A 20,473-nucleotide genomic window follows, 5' to 3' on the forward strand; every position below is an offset into this window, starting at 1 on the left:
ACGCTTTTGGCGAAAAATGAAATGATTGATTAATTGCACAACCACATGATGCCTTTATATGGCATACTAGACCCCAGATACTTTAATTGTGACATCATCTGGTTGTGCACTTCTTTAAAAATACCAAAATTTTATACCATAGTATTGTATTTTTTTGTACTGTCTTGTTTATTTTTCGCCATTAACTGTGCGGTGCGAAAGTTACGATGCTACGGTAACCATTGCAGGCCAGACAACAGGAGTAAGAGCACACCCGAGCAAACTTTTTTTCTAAAACGATGTTGCACACCAGGGCAAACTTATGTTCATGCGAACACAAATTAATTTCATTGATTAGTTAATGCCATTTAAAGAAGCGGAGTGATCTTGTTTATTTTATAAAAAGACGTGCAACTAAATCAAAATGAGCATGCATGTGGCATGTTGACATTGTTCTTTAGTGAGGCTCATGTGTATGTTACCACATTTTCTTGCTGTATCGTCATTTCACTTTCTTACTATTAAAATGCCCAGTTGCAACCATGCAAGTTAGACTGTGTTCACAGTTCACACCAAGCATTAAGTTATGTACAGCTTTTATCTTTTCTATAGACTTTACAAAACTGCTTACCTATGCCGTATATGAAATTTAAAGTGTGTCTATGTCTAATCTGATCCAGGTTAAAATGTGGTAATATTATATATTTTAGCTGCACTGAAGGACTATATACATTATAGAATCATAGAAACATATGCAGACCAGTTTTTTGTTTGTAGACAATTTTTATTCGTAGAAAACAATACAAGATATTTCTGGACTGCTGATGTGAAATGTTTGATAGTAATAGTTATATGGAAATGCAGTAATTGATTATAAGTTTTAAGGTCCATACTAGTGTAATGTTTAAATTTGATAATCAACATTCTGAAGTAGTTTTATTATTTGTTGTCGCAAATATATTCGTTAAAACACATAAAAATATGTGGTTTCAAAAAAAAAAATAAATATATACATATAAAAAACATGTTTATATATATATAATTTATAGGTACTAAGTCTTTACAAAAGCGTCAACTGCTCTTTAGTTATATGTTTTTGATTGGTAGCATAATGGATTAATTATCTGATCTTGTATCGATTTATTTCGTCATCTGTTTCAGTTTTTGGGTTTGTAAGTCGAACTTTGGTGCTGATAGTAATGCTGTAACAATTTCCATTGACTATTTCTGGAGCATAATTTGCCATGGAAAGTAACCTGGCGTCCACCCCTAGCCTGAGAACTGAAGATGATTACAGCATCATCAGTCGACCACATCAAGGTATTTGCATGTTTTAAAATAAGTATTTAAATTACAGATGTTTAAAATGGTAACCAACTTCAACACGTTTATATTTAACGTGTTAATATCCAGATAATGTGCAATTATAAAACAAATACTATCATGTGAGAATAAAAATTTGTTGTCAGCTTCAATGCAATGCTTCAATGCATTCAACATGGATGAGAGATCTCCGACTTTTGGGACAAGTGGAAATTTCAGGTAAAATATTTTTTTGATCTGCTCAACTGTCTTAAGTAAACATTTGAAGTAAGTCAGATTAGTATTGTACCAGGGGTGGGCAAACTTGTACCATGCAAGAACCAGATTCGGACAACTACAGATAGCTGTGAGTCATTAAATCTGTTTGTGGTGTTAATACAACGGGTGTTTCTCTACCTATTTTGTCCCAGGCCCCAATTCTGCTTTCAAAACATTTTAATGCCTCCCACTATTAGTGTCATATTTAGGATTTTGTTTTAAACTCTGCTTACGAAGCCTGGTACTTAGTCCTGCCACTATGCTGAACAAAAGGCTTATAAACGTGATTTTGAGATTATTTTTAAATTATTTTAAAGCAGATATGAGCACTTGAATGTGTAATTAAATCCTACCTCAAGTTGACTTCACACTTCAGTGCCTTTTTTGTTGTTCTTTACACGTTCTTAAGCCAAGGGTTGGTCAAACGTTTTTAAAAGCAGAGTTTATTATTCCAGCGTTTGCGTGCTTGGTACCTCACTGAAAATGCACGAAGTGCAAAACTTTTGGGTTTTTATACCGCAAAAACAAAAACGTGTTTAGAACGCATCGAAATGAAATGTAAGTCTCACATTTATGTCACAAGTTAGCTATTTATGTTGTACAATTTTGAAACACTGTATACCTGCTTATGGTTCTAAGTTATTGTACGGATTAAAACCTCTGCTTTCATCTTTATGTTTTTGTTTTCTGTTATTTCTCGATGTTATCTTATTCATTTTGTAGTGTGTTTAAGTATACAAATTTAGGATTATTCACTATGGTTCTAAAAACGCTACAAAACAAAAGGAGGTTTAATTGTGAGGTAACAACTGTTGACTATTAATATTGAATAGCCGCAAACAAAATGTCTACGAGCTGCAGTTTGCCCACTGTTGATACATACTGTACTTACACTAACTAATTTTTCTATCCAAAGTCAATATTGTTAACTGACAAGAAACTTCAGTTTATTGAGAGGTTTTTAACACTATGATCATGCACATTTTAATCTAAAACATAAAGTAACATACGTGTGATTGAAAATTGCTCTAAACTGAATTGTTAATGTTCATAAATTGGAGATTTATTATGGATATTACTATGCTAAGTTGGTGGTGGCATAACCATGCTAACCTCAATAGTATGATTATTATTAACGTCAAAAGCAGAATATATAACAGATCAAAGGTTAAGTTTAATTTATTGATTTGAGCTTTCACAAACTAAACTTTACTTTTTCATGTGTAACTAGAAGATGACAAAAATTTAGTACGATGATGTTTTTGTTACACTCGAATCTAAGCAAATTGAAACTTACTAAAGCTTGTATTTAATTAATTTAAACCAACCCTTGAGGTCTTATCTGCTTTTGCTTTTATTACTATTTTTTTATACTATGGTAGTTGATAAACAATGGATTTTGCCATCAATGCTACCAAATTGCTTGCATTAATCCAAACTCGTCCCTAAACATTTCAAATATATATTTAGATTTAAATTTTGATGTATTTAGCAACCTTCAAGTGTCTACTTCTTTATATTTATTGCGAATTTTAACAGTTTCCGATGTATACATTTGTATGTATTGTATATATTAAATGGTTTTGTACCTAATTTTTGGTGACACATGAATAATTGCATTATGACTAAGCTACTCTCTTTTATGTGATATTAATGCAACCAACTTCCTGCCAAATCTAAGCTGCCTCTTTCGTGTTTAGAAATAGTATCCGTTTCATATGAGCGGCGTGTGTGACTGTGTGTTATGCATAACTACTGCCTTCAGGGCATAGTTTCCGTGAACTGTGGTTTCATTTCATGTTTGAGTTGAGCCTAGTCTGGCTGATTAGAATTGAATTCTCTAGCAAAAGGTGGTCAATGGGATAAGCAAAATTTGTTTTCAGATTAAGTATTCTAAGGTATCTTAGGTCGTCTCTAGTGCTAGAATTATTGTTAATTTAGCTTGAGTATGATTTATACTACTTTAAAAAGCTCAATCATTACATTCTAGAAGTAATTTATTTTGAGGCATATATAACACATTAAACTTGAAGCTTAACTTCAAATGGCGTTAATAGAGGATGAGCATAAAGTAAAATATACATATATAGCTTGAAACATGACATGGGCTCTGCAGTTATTGTCATTTCTTATTAACTTGATGATTAGGGCAAGTTGTTGTTGACCTAAAAACTTCAAAACAATTGACTTTATTGATCTAACAAAAATTGAAATGACACTACGCTATACTTTTTTCACATTTTAACAAAGCTTGCCTCTAAGCAATGTAAATTGCTTTGCCTCCTTGTTGTAACTATTGTTTAACTATTAAACTGTTGTTTAATAGTGATTAGAGGTAGCATTTTCAACAAAGAAAAGCAAAATAAATTTTTCTCACCAGCATTTTGACTAATCATGTTTAATATTATATATATTGCCCCAATGCGGATGTGATGTAGGGTATTTGTAGTTATGTGGTGATATAGGTCCTAGTAGAATTATGTTGTGTTTCAATGTAGTTCTCCATTGAGAAGCAACAGTCCAGTGGAGGCAGAGCAGCTTTATATGTCCCATCATGCCCTGGGTGTGGCGTATGATCACATGAAGCAGAAATTCTCAGAATTGGAACTGACTAACAAAAGTTTGAATCGAAGATTAAGAAGCACCCCTGTAATGGTATGCTAGAATCTTTCTTATCAGCATTAAAAGCTAAAATTAAACACTATACAGTCGACACCATGCTTACCACTTATATACAAGTTATAAAAGGCAATTGCCATTTAATGCAGTTAACCAGCAAATATCTATCTACAAAAACCATGTTTCTATTGTGGAAAGCATCTATGAATGCTTGTAGAGCGTGACACAATAAATGATGTAACTTTACTCATGAAATCCCATAAACAACATATTAAGAAAATAACAAGTTTATCATTTTGACATAGGAGAGAAGTAATACTTCATCTAGCTCACATGATAATGAAGTGACGAAAGCATGGGAAGCTTACAGTGAAAAATGTCGTGAATGTGAAAAATTGAGAGATGACTTAAGAAATGCCGAGCAAAAGCTTGTAAGGAGTCAGGTAACTTATAATTTGCGTTGTGGAAAATTATATATAGCTCATATTTGTATAAGGGTGTTAGCTGCTGAACTTTTGAAAACAAATGTTATATGTATAACTTATTAGATAAGTTTTGTCGAAGAAAATTTTGCAACAGTTTTGCAGCTAGATATTTTATAATGTTTAAAGAAAAAGAAATTTTAAAATTACTATATGTAGTAGTTATTACGTATATCTGATGTACTGTATGTATTAAGATAAGTAGATCATGTGTTTGCTGCTTTAAAGCTCTTTGTTAGTTGTGTCAAGAGTGTTTATTTTAAATTTACATGTTTTTAAGTTCAATATTTTATATAAAATTGTACATTTATTTAAATAATACCTTTTGTGAAGGCCTATAAAGAATTTTGGGTATTTAAGTGTTTTCTGAAACTTCTAAAGCATTTTTTGATTGGTAGAATACCAAAATGTCACTGTATTTGGCAATATATTATACAGTAGCCACATAAGAGAGCATGCGTTGCATTTTCAGAATGAGGCAAGGGAACAATATCTTCGTGAAGACATGCTTCGTACCCAGTCGCAACAACAAGAGTACAAGAAGAAACTTCAGCAAGCTGAACTTGACCTTCGTGATGAACAAAGCAAACAAGAAATGGCAAGGGAAGAACTACAGAAAGAAAAGGTATGATCCTTGTAGGCCTGGTGTCATTGAATTATCTTATTTACTCGAATAGAAGCCGATGTTTTTTCAAAAGCATTTTTGTATTGCTTTGTGCGCCCTTTAATGAGTAAATATGGTAGATGACCATCCATTGTGCCTTTTTTTAAAAAAGGAACTGTTATTTCTGCAAAACACAAGGGTGGCAGGAATATATAACAAAGTGTACAAAGATCATAGCTTTCTTTAATTGTAAAATAGCCCTGCAAGTTGGAATTGTTTGATGGTATTAGTTTTCACTGTATTATATGCTCCATTCAGGAATATCATGAAATGGTTGTCCAAGCTACGAAGCAACGCCATGAACAGATGGAGAGTACCATTGCAGAACTCCAGCAAGCATTGGAAGACAAGGTAAGTTTGATAATGCTTTAATGTTGCAAACGACATAGCATAGTACAAGACATGTTGTGTTATGCTGAAATTGCATAAAATGTTGTTACACAGAAATTATATCAAACAGATTAGGTCATTTATTGTTTATACACTTAATTTGTTTTCATAGTTAGCGTTGGGCTTTCAAAATTGCTGATGTCGATTTTGTGGAATTTTTTCAAATCCAATTCTGGAAAACTTTTTACTGCTGTAAAATCACCTCATTTCTCCTAAATGTCGATTTGTAATATTAATACACACACAATGCAAATCGGATACAATCATTGCAATTAAGCTAATTGGAAACAACATGTTAAACCTACAAATTTTACAAGTCCATATATACTGTGTCATATGTCTGTAAATAACATTGTTAGCATTTTTTCGAAACCATCTTCATTGCATGAAATGGTTAGCGACAAGTGCACTATTCACAAAAGTTTTTCGGTCTATGTGTGAAGCCATACAAAAATCTTGACAAGAAATTTTCAAGCTAGCATATATCCTTTGCATGTATGGTTTAATATTTATGGCTAATAAATAAGATAATACAATCTCATATGCTTTTTTGTTGTTGTAAATTTTTGGATTGTACAGGATAAATATACATAAACCTCCAATCTGGATTTCCAATTTGATCCTGAAAACTCAACACTAATATATTTGATTGCTGTATGTCATTTTCTGTGTGATTGTTGTTTCCCATATTTCAAACTTAAAATTTTAAGTAAAAAAGCAGATAGATCTGAAAAACTGAAAATTATGTACATATGTACCTGATAGCTGCAACACGAATCGAATAGTCTGTGCTTGTGGTATGCCACTGCCCACTGGTACAATACAGCTTCAGATATCAAAAAATCAAAAATGAATGATGCAGTTTTATCATCACATTTCAGTTACTAAATCGATTGCCGAGGGTTTAGTTAGTGGTACAATCAGAGCTGGGCTAGGTGCTAGCGTGTTACAATTGTGATAATGTAATTTGAAGTAAGGTAATTATCTGATTTTTGCAATTAGGTCCAGCTCTAGGTAGGTAGGCTCTAGGTGTCCTGTTGTTGCTGAGGATATTTTATTACTTGAATTGTATGTCAGAAAGAGTATTTGGTTAGAAGCATAAAAGTACTGTTACCTGTACTCAATGATGTGCCAAATTGCGGAAAATGTTGGCTGTTTAATAACAATAAAGAAAAAAATGCAACTTATCTTTTCGTTAATGTATGAACATTTTGGCTAACCAAACTACTAAACTTTACTAGTTACTACTCAAACATCATGCAAGTGAAAATGATAATCTTTGTAACCAATAGCTATCGGTGATCATTGTTCAATATACTCAGATTGATTTACTTGAGTTTACCGGATTTGTCAATCTGAAAATATTTATCTGCAGGTTAAACAACACCAAGACCTTCTTCAGAAACAAGAGTATCAGAGAAAGCAAATACAAGAAATCGTGGAAACGCAACAAACCGAACTGAACACAAAACTTCATGAAGTGGAAGATAAATTCCTCCATGAACGAGAACTCCGCCTTAAAGCTGAGGAAGAACTCAGCAAATGGAGAGACGATGTTGAGCATCTTCAAAGCACTTCTGGTCTGCCGTTGAGTATGTCCCAAGTCCATCAGAACAAACTTGATCCAACGGAGATTGAGAATGAAAGTGGAAGGTTAGTTCTTGAGGTTTTGTATGAATTTGATCTTTTGAGCTGACAAATGCGGTTAAAGTTGATACTCCAATTTAAAAAATGACCGTTTCAATATATCCCGGTACTTGCAGACAAATCATTTTTTATGCATCATATTTTTGTGTATTTGCAAGCATTTTATTTTAACCACGAATTTAACACTTACTTTTTTTTCGATGCTATAAATAATCATTGTTGCAGTGAAATCGACGCAACGGAATTGGTAAATGAATTACAATCTTTAACTGACGAACTGACCAAGCTTAAAAGAGAAACTTCCCAACACTCACTTTTGCTGTCACGTGTCTGTGATGATCCGCGGATAAGAGACTCACTCATGTCTGTTGATTGTAATGGATTGAGTGATTTAGGTACAAATAAAGTTGACCAATGCTAATTCACACAAGCGAGGAATTGTATGGGAGATATATCTGTCCACCGGACTGCAATAGTGGGGAATTTTTTGAAAAAAGGGATTGAAATATTTCTTCCATACTTTCATAAATTATTTAGTGATGTTCATAAGTTTTTTGAATTTTCCAAGGATTGTTGACAAGAGAACTTGACTGAGTAAAAGTTAAATCTTGCATATTTCTCAATCACTCTGATTTACTCTACAGTTTTTGTTATTTAATGTGTTTTATAGTTCTCACTGAGACAAACCCTCCGCCTTTGGTAGATTCTACTTTCGGAATAATCCCAAGTTTTGACAACCGGTAAACATTATACATGAAATTTTCTTTATTACTTACCATGTCTGCTTCTTGATGAACAAGTTAGTCCAATGATACAAAATACGAAAACTTGTGTCAAAGCTCAAACTGACAATTGTTAACAACAGACAGGTGGTTGCAGCATCCCCGGGCACGTCATTTGATATGTCACAATCAACCAGAGATTGCCTTCCAAAGGTATCTTCCCTTGCCATTTCAAGGTATGTTTTTACGACATGCTTTTACTTGAAGTTAAAGTTGACGGCTCTGTTATTTTATATCGATGATTTTTTCACGTTTGCAATACTCAATACCAACTCATACTCGAACAAATGTTTCACATTCTTTGATGGTAAATCCAATGTCAGACACCTCAGCACCGTCTTACGAATGTAATCTCAGTTTCTACTTACAGAGAGATCCATGCGTCTGAGAGCAATGCAACTAATGATGAAAGTTCTTCATCTCATACAATCCAAATTCCACCGGTACCCAATAACTTAACAAGCGCGTTCACTAATATACGACTGGCAAAATCTCACGAATTGGCTCAACCTCCGCCAATTGTCGATGACACTGGTGATAACTTGTCATCTTATTACAGCACAGTTACTGGTTTGTGGAATAATCTTGTTCATATTTCATAATTGATTAATCAGTATGGTTGAGATCTTTCATATATGAGTGGCATATAATATACTGCAAATATTAGTAATAGTAGTTTTTGACAAGTAAGGCCAAACCGGGGTACAAACAACGTGAATGTAGTGAAACGTGATGCTTTGTTGGCATTAATTGAACGATTGTTAACCTAGCTTTGCTTAACTCAAGATTTCAGGTATCTCAAAATAACTTAACTAAATGCCTGGAAAATAGATTAATGGTAATGGTTTTACCAACTTCAAATGACTCAAACTCCCTCCAGCATCAAGTTAATGAACTTCTGCTTATTATCGAAAATTTTACCATTTTTTGAAGGTATTGCCGATGAGAGAAACCATCACAATGAAAGGATAATCCGGGTCCCAATCCGTTCGAGTCCTGACAGTTTAAGTTCAGATTCTGGTACCGGGTCAAGCAACATAGACACGATGACGGAACCCACTATAGCGATACCGCTGGGTAACAACCAAGCGAGGCGGATGTCACCCTTAGGCTCGCCCAACGAGGAAAGGGTAGCCTTGCGCTACCCACCTAACCAACAGGGTATGAAGGCAATATGGCCAACAAACAAAAAAAACAATGCAAATTTGTCTCCACTGTGGCCGCCAAGTTCTTCGGGGTCAACTGCATCCTTTGAAGTGATAACAGGTCACCCGAGCAGTCCAACGTATGCGCCCTCTAGCGGCCTCATTGGGCAGCAACAGCAGCAGGCAAGGCCGCAGAACCAAGTGGTGAGTTTTTCTTTTGAAATTATTGCCTAATCCTGGATGTAAATTGTGTATGTGTTTGCACCAGTGACTTGTTTAATATTACTATATGAATGCAGCATAATCATTTTCACTAAAGTGCTTTCTGCACTACATATTTGCTCACTCGTTATGTGAGTTTGTCAGTAGTGAAATGTATTTAGTTTACCATGCCTGTCATGTTTACATTACACATGATACATTTTATGCTAAAAATTACTTAGCGCAGCGCTTATAAATTTATATATTTGTCCTTAGGGTATATTTTGGCAGTAACATGTGTACTATGCTGCTTTGTACTTTCTTGCTCTGAGTAAATTGTTTTCCTGTCAGGAGTGTTTAACCATCAAATTTTTAAATGTAGGTTCGTCATGTTCCTCACGACTACCCTGCCACCAATTCTCTTCCAACCAGTCATCCTTCTATGAGGCCAGTCAGCCGAGCGCGGAACATCGAAGGAGACCTGGTAAATGCTCAATATTGTCTAACCCTTAAAAACTGTAATGTGTTCGAGTTATAAGCTATGGTGTTATTTTTCAGTATAAATGCTGATTTAAATTAAGTGACGACTGCTGTAAAATATTTTTGTGGATATTATTACTTAGTTTGACATTCATTGAGCTTATGTGTTGTCTAAAACTCATATACAAAATGCAAGCATAGTTGGTTTATCCAACTAGTAATAATTCTCGACCAAATGTTACGTTAGTTGGTTGTCGCCGCACCAGAGCCAATGCCAAGACGCCGAGCGGCTGACAGAACAAATTCCAGTTCGCCAGAAATTGTCGATCTAACTGGCGGAGAAGAGGAACGAACGTTTATGACCGAAGCCAGCTCCGGCGTCAGACAGTGTCCCATGTGCAGTCTAAACTTTGGACCTAATATGTCGGAGTCTTCAATGTCGAGGCACATAAACAGTCACTTTGATGATGATAATTGAACGATTCGGGCTAGCTTAACAAAAATCTCCTTATAGGTTTTTCTTTCAGTGCAGCAACCTATTTGTTTGAAGGTTATATAAGATTGCACAAGAGTGTTCGTGTTATATTTTGTTTTTGGACAAAACTTGCACCTGTGTACAAAAGTGTTCTATCTGTTAATCTGTATACTTCAAAGAAATTTCAAGAACGTCGGATGTGGTCTATTACAACTGCAATCAAACTTCACTGCTTTAATCGGTGCTATATCATTTCCTGCGTTTATATGCCGGTGATTTTCATTTTTGAATCGCTGTGATATGCTTGACTCGCTTGAAACGGCTGATAACTTTTTTTATATGTTCTCTTGCATTTTCTCGCTATAAATTTCGCGGTTTCTTATGATCAGTATTCCTTGTCTCAGCCTTTCATTTAATTAAACTTTCTGTTGGGGCTTTCCAAGGCGATCGGGTTTAAACGACAACTTCTTTAAGATCATTTTGATTTATTTTATGACGATTTCTTTCGTAGTTCGTGCCATGTGTATATCGATACTCTCCAGAATTGTTCCAAAAATAGAAATTTTCCTTCAGTGACGGTTATCTGCATACATATGCTGTTTGGCTGGAGTCTGGAGTTTTTCTCCTGAAACAGTCTGGAAAGAAATCAATTCTTCGAAGAATTTTTTGTGTCGTTCATTGGATCGTTTGCGTGTCACGCAGCCATTGTTTACGAGTCATTGGAACTCATAATGAAAAATTGGTGAATGAAACTGCACCACCCCTCACGCAATAATTTTCAGATCGCTTGCTGCTCGCGATGGGAGCTGCAGAATCTGATGTGTGTGGTGTTGTACGTACACTAAGGCATACAGATCTTCTCTGTGCAACCAGATATATTCGTAGCTTTGTTAGCATGATAGGCCAAAAACTAAGAGCATATCTTGTCGTGTCAAACTTCTTGTTGTTACTAAGCACGTCAGATTGTGGTATCTGATATAAAGTAATTAGAAAGCCCACTTAACATTCGCTTGGTATGGTAAGGTTTGCTGTGTCAACGTTTCATAGAACGCCTTCAAATTCTAATTTTTAATTGGCGTCATCGGGTTATGTTTGCAGAAGGAAAGGAATCTTATACCGAGTGATCGTTATAAGATAATTACAACAGGGAAAATAGTTATACAAAGGTGGGTTTTAGTTATTTAGGGTTAAACTTAAGCTAGCTAAATTTAGGTTAGGTTTACATTACTGCGTTATAACGTTTATGTTGGGTTAACAAGAAGCTTTGAATAGTTTTAATAGCTTCAAACGTAAGGTACGATTTTTTCGTTGAAATAGTTTACTTATTAGTCAGCAGTTCCGCACCGTTCAACGTGTCTTTTGTGCACTTTTATTAAAAACCAACACTTAATTAACCTTGGAGTGGGGCATCAACGTTTAATAAGTTGCCGAATTATGGCCTAAGCCACTTGTAACTTCCCTCAGTGATGGCAGAACGGTTCTGTGGCGCAACTGGTAACGTGACTGCTGTCCACACAAGCGTGTTAGGCCCTCGGGGTGTGCTGTTGGGCAAGCCAATTAACCGGCAGCAGTGTAGCCTTCTTCGACTCCAAACGTGACAAAGAATTATCCCGTTGAAAGAAATCATCGAAAAGTGGAAGAGGAGAACATCTGCCTGAGCAAGCATTTAGCCTCAAACACTTTTGTCCAATCGCTCGAGAGAAATTTACTGTACCTTTGCGTGCGTTACCAGCGTTGTGCTTGCTATGTCACACCTTGTGCTTACGCTACTGGTGCACTTACAGTTAGTGCCGACTGCCATCCACAAACAAAGACGCAAAAAGCCAGCAGTAGAAATGTGGGTTCTTTTCTGTTTTAACAAATTATCCAAATCAATGTAACGTGCTCTTGTTTTAAAGCGAGACAAAATTGATAAAACAAAGCAGGAAAAAATTTCAACACAATTTAACCTCCTGATATAAGGTCGCATTTATGCAAGAATTTTAACTGCAGCGTAAATGAATATGTATATTAGAATAAAACATATCAAAGATATTATAGCATTGCGAATAAAAATGAAGTGTGATTGCGTAGTAAAAACGTTCCATGATAATAATGTTGGGTATATGCTACACTGTGGCATGCATAATTTACCGGTTTCGTATTCTTTCACAAACGGTTGATGGTGAAGATTCAAACCAAGTGAAGTTTTAAAGTGGTTTGAGGCTTCAGCCCGGATTTTTTTGTATTCTTTCCAATCATTGGCATATTCGGCTTTTTCCTTATGACATTTTCCCAGCAATTTATAACAGTCACTTTTGAGACACGCAGCCGCATTATGTTGTTCGCAAAGTAGCAGAGATTCGTTTGCTTTGCCAATTGCAGCGTCATAATCGCCCAGCTGAAATAAACACCAACCGATGTGACAAAGAGGATCTGCTCCGTGTACTTTCTTCCCAGGCCAATCACGTTGATCGACTTGATTTTGATATTCAATAGATTGTTTAAATTCGTTGATAGCCGCGTCGTATTGCTTGAGTTTGTATTTGCACAAAGCATTCGAATAGAAAAGATGACTTAAAAATTTAAATTTCCTGCTTTCAGATAAACTCAAAGCTTTAAGTTCAGGTTTGGCTTTTTCCATGAACTGGACGGCTTCTTGATGATAATGCAAGAAACACAAACAACTTGCCTTTCCCCAAATCGCTTTTGCTTTCAGCAATTGATCGTTTATTTCTTGTTGGCCGAGCCACTCTAACATAACGAGCGCTTTTCTGTATTGATGCGTGAAAGTATACGCACTCGCCACATAATACCGTATCAACAGCTCATCTTCAAACAAAACATTCAACGATTTTTCTTGCAAATGACTTTCCCATTCACTGATGACGCGATCGTAAAGATGAAGCGAACCTAAGGTAATAAATTCGTCTACAACGTTCAAGCAAATATTGATTTTTCCATGGTTTAAACCGTTTACTTGTCTAAGCCCTTTCTGCAAATTATACGCGATTCGAAAGTAGTCGATCATACTTCGCTCTCCAACTATGTCCGTCAGTTTCTCATAAACTTTGTCATCCCGCCCATAGTAAAGGTGTTTTACATCTACGTAATCGTTTTGGCTATCTTTTTCCATATAAACTGCCAATCTCACTTGGCAGCTGATAGCAACAGCATATGACAAGAGATGGGCTGTTTCATTGTCGATTACATTGTTGACATTTAGTTCGTCGATGATTGAAAACGAGGATCCTGCATCAATGGAGTACATTCGTCCTAATGCGGAAACAAATAAAGTACTCGTACAATAGGCTAACCTTTTAATATCGCATTTGGTGGATGCATAAAGTGCATCGAGACTATTTAAGATGTCAAAATTTTTCAAATCTTCTTCCAGTTGTCGTATTAATGCTTCTTGTTGGGTATCTTTATTGCTCTGCAAAACAGCTTTAACTCCATCAGCAAAGTTCTTGTATGTTTGCTCGTCCCCGAATATCAAACAGTGTTTCATTATTACGTCGGCCAAGTGATACCCGTTTTTTAAATCCACATTTTTATCAAGATATTTTAACATTTCACTTACTGGTTTTATGAGCTCCGTTGTCCATGGTTTCTTCGGTGTCTCTTCCATTCTGCCAAGTGGCATCTTGCAGGCATAAACTTTCATTCCATCAAACGAAATACCAGATCTTGAAGTGTCAAAAAACCAGCTGGTACCATCTATTTTATTCTTATCAATCATGCTTGGAATGCCAACGCATGGAACTATCGTTTCCTGTAGGTTAAGTATGATGACATGGAATATGACAGAGAACCAACGAAAATATTCCAACACTTTCCCATACTTTTCCTTTATCTGCACTCCTTCCTCTAGTAGTATGATGTGTTCAAAATCGGAGTAAGGTGTGATCTCTGACCTGGCTATTGAGCCCAATCCAGTAACTGAATATTTGCAGGGGGAGACACCCATTATTTTCTCGCATTTCCTAGATACAAATATCATCATGTTTTTGTATTTCTGAGTTACTTGAGTTTGGATTGCTTTCATGTTTGCAGTTTTTTCTTTCTCTAAATCTTTTTTTGTGTTTTTTAAAACGTCATAAGTGATATTGCTTATAGTTTGTAAACTTCTTTTAGTTACTGTTCTCAGTTCCTTGGCCATTTCTTTAACTTTTCCTGCGATTTCCAACAAGTCGGAATCAACCATAACAGCGTCGGCTGTTTTCAGTAAATCCAAACAGAAATCTTTAAGAGATTGTATAAATTTTTCGTTGCAAGGTTGTCTACTCACGGCAGCGTTTAAAAGCGCAGCGCTTCTGATAATACTCAGCTTGTCCGGACTTCTCTTTCCATAAATTAAACCGATTTGATGGAAGATCTCCGCAGTTTTATAGGAATCGGTTTCTTTTCCATTTTCATCGCAATAAAACTGCTTTAATTGCTCGCTCAATTTCAACTCTTCTTCCCACAAATCATCTCTGGTTGAATCGCGTCCGTTTTCTTTCCAGCGCTCGCTGTGAGCCTGAGGTAGTTTTTCGTGAGTATATTTTCTCGAAAGAACCTTACTTGTAGATGCAATCATTTTGAAGCCTATTCTTCATGTTGACATCAGTAAAATGTTTTCACATTTAGTCATATTATGTGCACCTGCAATATATATTTTCGTATCCCGAATCCTTTTTTGGATATAAAAGTGTTCCCAGTTTACACCGAAACAGATATTTGTCCGAGAAATACGAAATGGTTTATCCCTCACCACAATCTTCATCAGTACACTTATCTAAAACAGGATTGGCTTAAAACTTGTTCAAAGTTAAACCGCATTAAACAAAATCGAACATTGAATAGCTTTTCGTCTTGATGTAATGACATCATCAATGCAATTATGTATTGTGACGTCGTCTCAGAATCAAACCGATTTATATTTATAACATTCCTCAAGTAACTGTTCTTTGCTGTGAAAACATTAATTTCCTGTACCCACAAAGCACAACCTTTTGACTTCATTGACATAATTTAGCGTTGCTTGTAATTATCATTGACGCGCCATTTCATAATGCTTAGCTTTGCAAGTTCGTTGAGAGCAAACACGTTTCAATGTATTAACGTAAAATGTTTGCTGTTGATACAAAAATTTTCATTTCAGCCTTTCTAAAATCGCTCTTTTTCACCCTGGCTGTACGTGCCGGGCTGTTATTTTTTTAGGGCTTTTGGTTGTGGAATGAACATATTAAATGCTAAATTTTATGGGTCTTCGTACAACTCCAAAAATTGTTTTAACATGCTAAAATTGTTAGAGGAAAGTTAACAGAAACAAAACGATTTCAATCACAGCTCCACAGCCGGTACATGTTACTCAAAAAAAACTTTCCCGTCTAAGCTAACGCTACACGAGACCAGTAGCCTACGTCAGAACTTTCTAGGTGCCTGAGCGGTGTACAGCGTAGGCCTACAGCTGTACATAACACGATTTGCATAAAAAACGTATTTGCAAAGTCTTGCGTTTTAATTCCAAACGATTTTGTCTGCACGCTAAATGCGATTGCAGCACGTCAATGCATTCCTAAACAATCGCAACGGAATAAACTTCTTTGTTTTTCAAATTACTGCATGCTATTCAAAGTGGTCATGTGACTGGTTATGCATCTGACGAACATTCAAACAATGTGGTTGGTCATGTTTGAATAATATTTCTGAAATAACAAACAACTATACAGGATGAAACAAGCCAATTTGAGATATGCTGTTTCCTAGCATTACATTCGGTCTAAAATACCAGCAAAATTTAGTCAGTAAAAATTTGTCTACCACGAGGGTTGACCAAACGTCAACAGATCTGATATATATGTGAACCATTAACCACATCACGATCCTGACACGTTTCTTCACGAGATCAAGCGCTGCACGAACGACCGTTCTTTAAAACGTGCGTTGATAGGGTCAGAGATTAAAAACAATATCGCAATGATGGCAAATGGAGTGTACTAACTGCCAACTACTTAAAGGTCTTGGACTTACTTGCCCCACACGCTAAACGGTGTTTTCTGGGGTCCAGTAATCTACTAAATGACTTGACTGACAGACTCGATCTAATCTGATCAGCTTAATTCTAGAATCTAGAGCGGTTGTATAGTGCAACAAAATCTCTTTAGTGACGAAACAAAAAGAAACACCCCCAACGTAATTTACACGAAATAGCGTTTATTTCTAGGTGTTTGCTTTTGCACGCAATCCTTAAATATGCCTACAAGATAACTGGTACGCGTTTAATGTAACCATTCTATCAAATTTTTCTTAATACACCTGAAGGAGCAAGCTTATGTTTGTGAAAGCTAGCTTTTGTAGTAAAATCAAAAATAAAATTAACCCTCAGAGTACGTGAACGTAAACCCGGCCCTATCGTAGTGTTGACAGAGATTGAAGTTTTGCATAGCCTCCTAAACTAAATCTCATCGTGTGAGGCCCGGCTTTGAAAGCTCCTATACAGACTGTACCCTTATATTACAAAATGGGTTTCTGGGCGGATACGCATCTTCGACACATTCAGTGCAGTCCCATACGGTACTGTATTGCGTGTGTGTGCAACCACAAACTGAACATGACATGCGTTTCCTTTGATATTGTGTTGCAAGGCTGGTTTTAAGTCGAATGTTATTGGTTTTCTGTTGTGTGGTAGTTACAAGTTGAAGTCAAGCAAGTAAGCCTGCTTGTAAAATATTGCTTTCTTCTGAGGACTGATTTAACCAATTTCGTTATAAGTTAGAATGTTGCTTGTATATAAAGCAAGTAGCTGCTGTGAAAATTTATATCATAGTTTGGTTTCTTCTACAGTATACTACGCGTTATAATCAGAACTAGATTTTGGTAAGTACGAGTATTGTAGTCCATAGGGTTGCAGCTAAAATGCAGTCTTGCAAAAGTTCAAGTTACCAAGCTTAAGCTACTACTTTCTGTTGTTGGTAATATTTGCGGAACTTGCTTCATTGCTTTATCGAGTTTCACTTCCTGGATGGTTTGCCGCTGAAATGCGAGTTTACCCTATCCTAACCAGGCTCGCGAGTTTACTAAAAAACTAGGTGTGGCCGACCCCGCACACACATTTTCAATCGTTAATTACTAGAAAACTATACGTCGTAAACTGATCGGATTTGACAGATTAGTAGAAAAATCATCTGGCTTCCTGTATACATCATAACTGTAAAACTAAAGAAAGTGAATTTAGTGTAAATTAAGTATTTCTAAAAGTGACACATTTCTAGAAATTCTTCTTGTTACGCCGCGCCCCCGCTGTGCGGAAAACCAGCTGACCGCGAGAAGAGAACGAAAGAGAATAGTTAGTCGAGTTATTGGTGCGTAAATGAGTAATACGCTTCAATGCGGAGAGCAGAGCAAAGCAGAGGAAAATTATGAAAATATCGCAATATCTTAAAAATTACAAAATCCAACTTTATCAAACAAACATGGACATATAGCTGAACATTTTTTAGGAAAAGTCACCAAATTTCAAGTTTCTACAGCAAACAATGCAACTGTACGCCATGTTTTGCTATGACAGTGTGCGGGAGAAGCCAAGCCTAGTTAGAATAGGGTTTATTCGCCTGACTTTGATAACAGCTGCAAAATCCAAATCGAATGGTCCAATCTGGAAGCTCTTACGAAATGCTGTCACTAATTCACCGGAAAAATGGTACCCTCGAATCTAAGTTTAAATTTCTCACATGGTAATCTAAATCTACATTATAAGATTACATAATTTATAGGTTTGGTGCCCATGCTAATCTTCCATCGGCATAGCACTACTGTCTAGTTAACACCTTGCACGATTTAAACGTCTGGAATGCCGCTTATTTCGTTGGTATGATAACCCTTATCCTCTAACTGAGTCTTTGCACAACTTAAACCCTGCGATAGTTCGTTATCGCTCGAACTCCGGTTACCGAGCTAGTCTTTGTGCAAGATCCGATTGCTACACATTTTTTATATAGGTTTTTACATTTTTTTATATCGTCTTGCCCGAATTTAGAACTGTCCACTGAGCAGGAGCAAGTATTGTTAACGCATTGCCCAAGGTCATTACAACGGTATTGAACACGGAACACAAGCCACTTTTGTTGAAAAGCCAGCGCTCGAACCACTCAGCAACCCAGCCGACTACTGCCTGTTTTGTGAGCACGCATGACTTATTTACTCAGGTGTATATTACCATTATTACCCATCAGTTTTTTTTAACTACCAATATTACTATAACCAAAACCTACCGGCCTATCTTGAATGTTTCGATCCATGCACGTAAATAATTATTAAACATGAAGTTTCCTTCCAATCAATAACAATATCAATATGCTACTAAGGAGTATCTACACTTCTACAGGAACTTTGTTGAAAATAATAATACTCAATACGCAGTAAAACATAAAAGTCTTAAATACAAAAAACGACGTAAAGGAATAATGATTTTTTCTCGTATTTATTGCCCATCGAGCTGATGGAAACTTTCATTGGATAAGGTAAGAATAGGGTTGCAAAAATTCTGTATTTTTTGTTGAGCGTAAATACATGTATTTTTGGTATTGACTTATTTAACATCGAAATGTCCCAAATTCTGTTTCAGATAGCTCAAGCAGTCAAATTTTGTGAAAGAAGCAATAAACCTAACACAGCTTTCGCCTACAACAGGGTTTCCCAAACTTTTTTGGCCGCGACTCTTAATACAGAATTTGTTTGGCCTTGCGACCCTCAAGGCGGAAACAACTTCATGTAATTCATTTCATTGAACACTAGGCAAGCAAAGAAAAACAACTTTTTGCTGGCTACAATGACACTGTATCCACCTCTGACTGATTCTTTGTTGATAAATTTACTGAACCGAAAATTATGTCTACCTACAGCGATGATGCTTTTCTATGAGTTGCCTGCGAGACTTGAGCTGAAATGAAATCCAAGAGCACCTATTTAACACCCACAAATCTCTATCAAGCTACACAAGAATCAACTACGGTACTGTACAAATCCATACAGCTCCTAACAGCTAACCTCGCATTGCGAAATTGCCAGTTGCACATGTCTGCAATAGAACAATGACCTAATTGTGACCTAGATCGCGTGTAAAAGCACAATATACAGTATCTGTAGAAGACTATAAGAATAAGACTTTTGAAAGTAAGGTATTACACAATCACTATACGCTGATAGAAAAGAATAAACTTTTTATAGATTTTTATAATTTTTAAGCTTTATAAAGTTTTTTATAAGCTTTGATTTAACACAAAAAAATACATGTATATTTCCGTCAAGGTATTTGACAAGTATTTTATATGTCACACGTATTTTACACATATGTATTTTACGTGTATTGTATTTTCCCAATGTTAGATCAGAATCATGCCAATCGATTTGTCGAAGTTTCCGTAGTGTAGTGGTTATCACGTTCGCCTAACACGCGAAAGGTCCCCGGTTCGAGCCCGGGCGGAAACATCTTTTATTCCTTAATTTTGTTTTTGAATTGTTATTGACTTATTACTATTGACAGCATATTTCTGATTTATGTTTTTACAACAAGTTTGGCCGATTGTGATTAGCTGGTTGTGCTTGGTCATAATAATTAAGTCAACATATGCCCTATTGATAACTACTTTAACGAGGAAGTAATTTGGTCATTGTTCCCAATCGCAGCAAACCTCAAACCAAGATAATAAAACTGAAAAAACTGTTATTATTTCACCGTAAAATGTCGTACGTTTGAAGCTATCATTGGTCGAATACAGGTTTATTGAATGCAGAGGACCAGAGGTGCTTTATGTTTTAGTTTAATCATATAAATTTGACTAGCCTACTTGCTCTTGCACCTGTAGAGTAGAACGTGATAATAATAATGACAAACTGCTTATATGACTATTTTGTCGAGATTGCAAACATGCATTCAGCATAGACTGCCATAAATTATCATACTGTTAAAATTTTCGAAGCTGTCCGAAAGTTCCATATAAACGTCAAAACCTTTTGCATTTAGTTGAGGAATTTCGCTTGTTGTTAGTGACGTATCGTGGACT

At 35.9% G+C, this 20,473-nt stretch overlaps 2 protein-coding genes and 1 non-coding gene across 8 annotated transcripts; 2 read left to right on the top strand and 1 right to left on the bottom strand.

Annotated features, from left to right (window-relative positions):
• Positions 1–1,121: 1,121 nt before the first annotated feature.
• On the top strand, positions 1,122–11,021 carry LOC143470343 (uncharacterized). 3 transcript variants are annotated; one of them, XM_076968406.1, is made up of 14 exons: positions 1,122–1,299; positions 1,449–1,521; positions 4,059–4,215; positions 4,485–4,622; positions 5,134–5,286; positions 5,584–5,676; positions 7,091–7,368; positions 7,588–7,757; positions 8,033–8,102; positions 8,228–8,320; positions 8,515–8,714; positions 9,078–9,493; positions 9,873–9,974; positions 10,218–11,021. In XM_076968406.1, exons 1-14 carry the CDS (start codon positions 1,224–1,226, stop codon positions 10,446–10,448), a joined length of 2,250 nt encoding a protein of 749 aa, XP_076824521.1. In that variant the 5' UTR covers positions 1,122–1,223; the 3' UTR covers positions 10,449–11,021. The 3 variants fall into 3 exon arrangements, with proteins under 3 accessions (XP_076824521.1, XP_076824522.1, XP_076824523.1); XM_076968407.1 differs by lacking the exons at positions 1,122–1,299; positions 1,449–1,521 and adding an exon at positions 3,301–3,410; XM_076968408.1 differs by lacking the exons at positions 1,122–1,299; positions 1,449–1,521 and adding an exon at positions 3,306–3,458.
• Positions 11,022–12,347: 1,326 nt separating this feature from the next.
• Positions 12,348–15,302, bottom strand: LOC143470342 (uncharacterized). 4 transcript variants are annotated; one of them, XM_076968405.1, is made up of 3 exons: positions 14,008–15,302; positions 13,742–13,860; positions 13,498–13,676 (listed from the first exon to the last, which is right to left on the bottom strand). In XM_076968405.1, the coding sequence occupies exons 1-3, from the start codon at positions 15,004–15,006 to the stop codon at positions 13,622–13,624; spliced, it is 1,173 nt and encodes a 390-aa protein (XP_076824520.1). In that variant the 5' UTR covers positions 15,007–15,302; the 3' UTR covers positions 13,498–13,621. The 4 variants fall into 4 exon arrangements, with proteins under 4 accessions (XP_076824517.1, XP_076824519.1, XP_076824520.1 ...); XM_076968402.1 differs by having other exon boundaries at positions 12,348–13,860; XM_076968404.1 differs by lacking the exon at positions 13,498–13,676 and adding an exon at positions 13,157–13,337 and having other exon boundaries at positions 13,742–15,302.
• A 4,523-nt stretch (positions 15,303–19,825) lies between these two features.
• On the top strand, positions 19,826–19,898 carry Trnav-aac (transfer RNA valine (anticodon AAC)). Its single transcript has one exon. It is a non-coding gene; the product is annotated as a tRNA-Val (tRNA).
• The last annotated feature ends 575 nt before the right edge of the window (positions 19,899–20,473 follow it).

The sequence above is a fragment of the Clavelina lepadiformis genome, chromosome 9, assembly GCF_947623445.1.
Source record: "Clavelina lepadiformis chromosome 9, kaClaLepa1.1, whole genome shotgun sequence".
NCBI lineage: Eukaryota > Metazoa > Chordata > Ascidiacea > Aplousobranchia > Clavelinidae > Clavelina > Clavelina lepadiformis.